The sequence below is a fragment of the Pinus tabuliformis genome, chromosome Q, assembly GCF_031772625.1.
Source record: "Pinus tabuliformis cultivar Carrire ecotype Pingquan chromosome Q, CPIR1, whole genome shotgun sequence".
In the NCBI taxonomy this organism is placed as follows: Eukaryota; Viridiplantae; Streptophyta; class Pinopsida; order Pinales; family Pinaceae; genus Pinus; species Pinus tabuliformis.
The window spans coordinates 435824726-435830516 of record NC_142296.1 but is presented as its reverse complement, the minus strand read 5'-3'; the positions used below and the strand labels follow the sequence as shown (position 1 = coordinate 435830516).

At 40.4% G+C, this 5791-nt stretch overlaps 1 protein-coding gene and 2 long non-coding RNA genes across 5 annotated transcripts; 2 read left to right on the top strand and 1 right to left on the bottom strand.

Moving 5' to 3' along the window:
• Nucleotides 1–261: 261 nt before the first annotated feature.
• LOC149220081 (oligopeptide transporter 4-like) lies at nucleotides 262–910 on the bottom strand. The gene is made up of 2 exons (XM_089382719.1): nucleotides 687–910; nucleotides 262–584 (listed from the first exon to the last, which is right to left on the bottom strand). The coding sequence occupies exons 1-2, from the start codon at nucleotides 770–772 to the stop codon at nucleotides 290–292; spliced, it is 381 nt and encodes a 126-aa protein (XP_089238845.1). The 5' UTR covers nucleotides 773–910; the 3' UTR covers nucleotides 262–289.
• A 2131-nt stretch (nucleotides 911–3041) lies between these two features.
• Nucleotides 3042–3678, top strand: LOC149220080 (uncharacterized). Its single transcript, XR_016248730.1, has 3 exons — nucleotides 3042–3123; nucleotides 3306–3496; nucleotides 3633–3678. It is a non-coding gene; the product is annotated as an uncharacterized LOC149220080 (long non-coding RNA).
• A 332-nt stretch (nucleotides 3679–4010) lies between these two features.
• Nucleotides 4011–4932, top strand: LOC149220079 (uncharacterized). 3 transcript variants are annotated; one of them, XR_016248729.1, is made up of 3 exons: nucleotides 4011–4195; nucleotides 4388–4539; nucleotides 4687–4932. It is a non-coding gene; the product is annotated as an uncharacterized LOC149220079 (long non-coding RNA). The 3 variants fall into 3 exon arrangements; XR_016248727.1 differs by having other exon boundaries at nucleotides 4659–4932; XR_016248728.1 differs by having other exon boundaries at nucleotides 4388–4574.
• Nucleotides 4933–5791: the final 859 nt, after the last annotated feature.

Below are 5791 nucleotides of genomic sequence, written 5' to 3'. Positions count from 1 at the left end.
TAAGTGCTCACGCTATATTAATATAGCATTGCAACAATGAAGGGGAAAAATGTGCAGTAAGAATATTCAATGATCAATCTTATCATTAGTAATGGATGCATCAAATGAAGCTCAAAAGATAAATTAGCTCAATACAGAATTCACTCCAGCTTGTTAGAATTTCCATATCTCAATACTTGATTCAAGGCATGCAAGTAACAAAGCCGTAACAAATTTTGATCTGAAAAATTGAAGCATTGATAATCCACTAAGTCATGTAACCAGCAATGTGCATGAAGGGGATACAAAATTAAATGCTTCCCTTTTCATTTAAAGGAATGTTTTGACAATATTTTATAGTAGCGGTGATGATACTTATGGGAAGAGTGAAAAATGAAGCGAGAGCACAGGCAAAAAGTAACCCCCACCATTGTAATTGTACCTCTTTCTTGTAAACCTCGCAGAGTGCAAAGGCAACAGCAACAGTCCCAAACAAGAGAGTGTAGAACCACCATTGTGGGATGTCAGGGTATTTGCGCATCAATTTAGTATGGATATCAGGCCGATTGTTTTTGGATGCTGCTACAGCACGCTGCCATATTTCCCTGCACCATAACAACGCATGTCATTTAAACTAACATCCATAATTGATGATCTTGCAAGAAATCGGTAATGGAAGTCAAGTCAATACAAAAATCAGAACTTACTTCCCATAGAATAGAGCGACATGGGTAATTGTAGAAGCAATGGTTGCAAATCCAAACCCATAAGTCAGAGCAAAAAACAAGCTCATATGTATTTGACCATTCTGATTGTAAGCAGCGAGATCCAGCTCAAATTTATTGTTCACAATCTGTGAAATATTATAGTTTTGACCTTGGGCTGTGAACAAATCGGAGCTGAAAATAGGAAAAGCCTTTGCATTCTACATGTTAGTGCCCCAATAAGCAAGAGGGACTGCAAAGTATACTACGAAGACATAACCAACCATGACATTCATAATGGCAAAGAATGGAGAAATAAGAGGACTAAACAAGAAGTCTGCGATGGTGCTCCAATCGAAACCAAAGGCACCTAGTCCGAGGCCATTCATGCCGGAGCCAATCTGCTGTATAGAAAGCTAGGAACAAGCTATTACTATAAGAAAACCACTACTGGGCTTTTTCTTACCAAAACCAACCTTACCTATATATACATATATAGACACTAGATCTTCAGGAAATGGATTTCGTTTAGGAATGTGGTATAACCAGAACATATGAATATATATATATATATATATATATATATATATCCTTCTACAAAATAATCAATAAAATCAATGTGCTTACCTGATTAGTAGTAGGGGTGATGATACTTATGGGAAGAGTGAAAAATGAAGCGAGAGCACAGGCAAAAAGTAACCCCCACCATTGTAATTGTACCTCTTTCTTGTAAACCTCGCAGAGTGCAAAGGAAACAGCAACAGTCCCAAACAAGAGAGTGTAGAACCACCATTGTGGGATGTCAGGGTATTTGCGCATCAATTTAGTATGGATATCAGGCCGATTGTTTTTGGATGCTGCTACAACACGCTGCCATATTTCCCTGCACCATAACAACGCATGTCATTTAAACTAGCAGAGTGAGGCCAAATCCAGCACACCCACGATACACTGGTCAGGGTTGAGAATAGATAACCAGGGAATACATAGTAGCAAAAGCTGCAGGTGCTTCACCATAGCAGCTAAAAAATGATTTTTACAAGAGTTTTACTAAGGTTCTATGGTCAAGAATGAAATATGTCTACAGACTATTTAATCACTAGATATCAAAGTATTTGCAAAACTCTGAGCAAAAAGACTAAAAAACATATATCACTATCTATACAAACATGCCATTGCTATAAAATCGAAGAAATGAGATTGCATCCCAGCCAGAGGCAGAGACAACTTACCTGGACTTGTTGCCGAACTAAGCCCTACAGGGCCTGCAGAAAGTGAAGTATGAGGCACAGGGGCAGGATTAGCGATCCAACCTGCAAGGGATATCAAAGTATTTGCAAAACTATGAGCAAAAAGACTAAAAAACATATATCACTATCTATACAAACATGCCATTGCTATAAAATCGAAGAAATGAGATTGCATCCCAGCCAGAGGCAGAGACAACTTACCTGGACTTGTTGCCGAACTAAGCCCTACAGGGCCTGCAGAAAGTGAAGTATGAGGCACAGGGGCAGGATTAGCGATCCAACCCTGCAGACTCGTCAACAAGAAACATGCCAGTTTATGTTGCAGAAACTATGTGTTGAAGTATAGCTACGATGCAGCAAGTCCCTACCAATAGAGCAGAACAGGGACAAAAGCTGCAAATGGAACAAAGAAATTCACTGTCGTGATGCTAAAAGGCTCAACATGTTTTCCTTTGCAGAGATGGAATTCTCCTCCAAACATGGCTCATTCACCTACAGGAAGAGAGAAAGATTAACGAAGAAAATGAAATAATGGAATGAAGGAACTGATTAATCAAAATTTATTTTTTTAAAGAGACGGTGAGGTAGACACGTCTCATGCATGCAGGGCTATGAGATTCTTTAAATTAAAAATAAAAATTTGAATGAAAATTAAAAAATAAATACAATAACCAAAAATATAACTAAATAAAATAAAAAATTGAAGTTATCTGCCAAGTGGGCCTATTTGTTTCTAACTCTAGCTAATGAAGAGGCAGAAAGAAAAGGAGGAGCGCTTGGGCTGGGTCAAGAGGCAAGCAAGTTCAAGAAGACACGTGGGAGCGACTGAAGCCTCGACGTGTGTAGCCAAACAGCCAGCTGTGGCAGTGCATGATCTCCCCATCTCTTGTTTGATTGAGTGGCCAACACATATCGTCATCCTCCAACCTACTCTACTCTCGTGATAGAGTCCGTCAAAAGGAGTGCACCCCACTTGCATCACGCCCATTCACGTTCTTTTCATATCTAAATATTCCAATAGAGATGCAACGAACCTGGCGATTCGCGCCCATTCACGTTCCTTTCATATTTAATTATTCCAATACAGATGCAAGAAACCCGACGATACAATTCTTTCGCCCAAGAATAGGAAGGAGCTCGTTATCTTTTGGGGGTGGAGCTCACAACATCTCAGAGCCGAACTGCTCCTGGTAAGGCTATTTATTGTTTCAATTTTGCAATATTTACAGAATATGCAATTTAGTTGAGCATGCAAACAAGTTAAGGATATGAATGGATAACTACATTTACAAAAACTCATTTATTTAAATTTATTTGTTTCTGTATTATTATAGATCCATGAACTAAGTTCATTGATATGTTTATTTCATAGATACCAGATCTTTGGCAAGCCTTGGCAATGGCAGAAGAGAAAAGGGCAGTTGAATTAGCTTTGCAAATGGACAAATCGGGCCGACCTCCAGGGAATGACAAGCATGACAGTCCATCAATAAATGATAATTTCCGTTCGTGGTCAACAGCCCAAAATACCAGGCGGTTTGAAAACCATGCCTTTCATAATAGGTAAAATCGGTAACTGCATTTAATCTCAAATAATTAGCTCTAGGGTTTGATAGTTGAGGGGCGGCCCGATACCCAGACAGAATTAAATGGGTAGGGTTATAATATGAGCCTTGATTTATCTTTCGTTGAAATGCAGGTAACGAGACCTACGAGAAGCTAGCAGTGGTGGGCGTGCAAGCGAACATGATGGTTTACCTGATTACCAAATACAACATGAAGAAAGTGGCAGCTACCAGTATGTTGAATGCCTGGTCTGGAACGATGGGCCTCGCAACTCTGCCCGGCTAAGGAAGATTCCTGCAAAGGGATCCAAAAAAGGATGCATGAAAGGCAAAGGAGGCCCTGAAAATGGGCTCTGCAATTACAGAGGAGTTAGGCAGAGGACATGGGGTAAATGGGTTGCTGAAATTCGCGAGCCTAACAGAGGCGCTCGCCTCTGGCTCGGCACCTTCGCCACTGCAGAGGAGGCTGCTGTTGCCTACGATAAAGCTGCCAGGGCGCTCTATAGTATGGGAAGAACATTAGATTTATATAAATCGCATGCGGTCGGATCAGTTTCAGAATGGGATGATTAATTCGTCGATGAAGGAGTCACAGAAAGAGAAACCTGATAAGGCTGTCAGCAATGGCTCCGGGGAGGAAACGGCCACGATGCCCAAAAGAATCGTATCCGTGCGGACAAGATCTGAGGCATCCCTGGTAATAAGCGAATTCTTACTTCTTTACTATGCACCTACTTTACTTTTACATGCACTTGCCTGATTTTTTAATAAGCAACGTTATTAGGCTGCTGAGTCTCTGAATAGAGTCAAATGTAAACATTAATAAGTTCCTGTTTAACTTCCTTACCTATGAGTTTCTGATTTGGAAAAGGGCATACCTTGTTTACAGAACGAAAGCTCCAGACGCACAAAACGAAAGCTCCTGCGTCTTCGACTTCACCGAACGACGATCGGCCCACTTTGCTTGGTCACCACCCAGCGGCCCTGAGACGCAAAGAGATCTACGGAAGGCGCCGATACCCTCAATCTTTACATCCAAAGGTGCCTGCCTTCGGCCTACACCAGCAGGAATTTCTGTAAATCTCAAAGCCATTAGACTCAATACAGAAGCAATATATTAATTATATTAACGCTTGAATATGGATCTGGCTTCAACGCAGGTGGTTCTAATTGTGTGTATTGTTCCAGTCTCTGTTCAAAACAACTGCACTGGGTATAATAAAAAACAAGAGGGGAGCAATGAAAGAAAAGAATGTTTCAGGAGAGAACCGCAGAGATTGTGCGAGCCTCAGAGAAAAGACGAAAGCTCCAGACGCACAAAAGAATACAAGCTCAGCTATGCAGCAAGGGAAAGTGGGCGGGGAATGTATCACAGCAAAGAGGCAAGAAAGACAGCATCTGTTGTCCATGCAGAGTGACACATTGCAACAACGATATGAACAGGTTCAAGATACCTCAAATGTAATAAGAACATAAAATGCCTCAGATTTAATGTTGGCATTAGTCTGACGGTTAGCGAGAATGCAGCAGGCTTAAATTGGTTTTAAGCTATGGTCGGGCCTCTTCCGCCTTGGGAAGAGGCCAAATAAGATGGCAAAGGTTCCGGGCGCAATAGAACTTTGGCTATGTAGGCACATCACCTCACAGCACATTTCCAAACTTTAGACTAATGACCGAATAACCCTCGCCAGCGACTAAGAAGTAATGCTAAGTCCCTGCCGATCGATTACAATAGTCCCTGCCGAATGCCAGATGGCAGGGACTAATAATGGGTGACAAATTTGGTGGAAGCCACATAACCCACAAATGATTCAATGTAATAAGGTTAAACCACCACTGAATTATGCCTTCGAAATGGTTTTCTTATCCAACTATTGTTTATTGAACACATGTCAATGAGACTTGTTTTTCTCACTTAATTTATTGTTATTAATGATCTGCATTTTCTTAAAGCCATGGAGGTATTCTCGTACCTCCCACAGCTTCGCACTCCTACACCTTTGCATCGTCGCACTTTTGCATTTTCTCTCTGAAAAATAACTTCACCATTCTTATAATATAATAATGTGAAAGATAGATCTCAACATTTCATGATAAAAAAAACCAGTTTAATTTATATAATTACTTTGAAATCATTTGGTTTTACTTTGCGAGGGAGTTTATATGTTATAATTCTTTTAGTGCCACCTATCTTTCATCCTTCCGACAATAGAAACAATAATATAATAATCGATTTGTTAATGAATTCCCTTTGCACCACTTATGCTATTGTTGCATGTTGCATGCAAAGAAA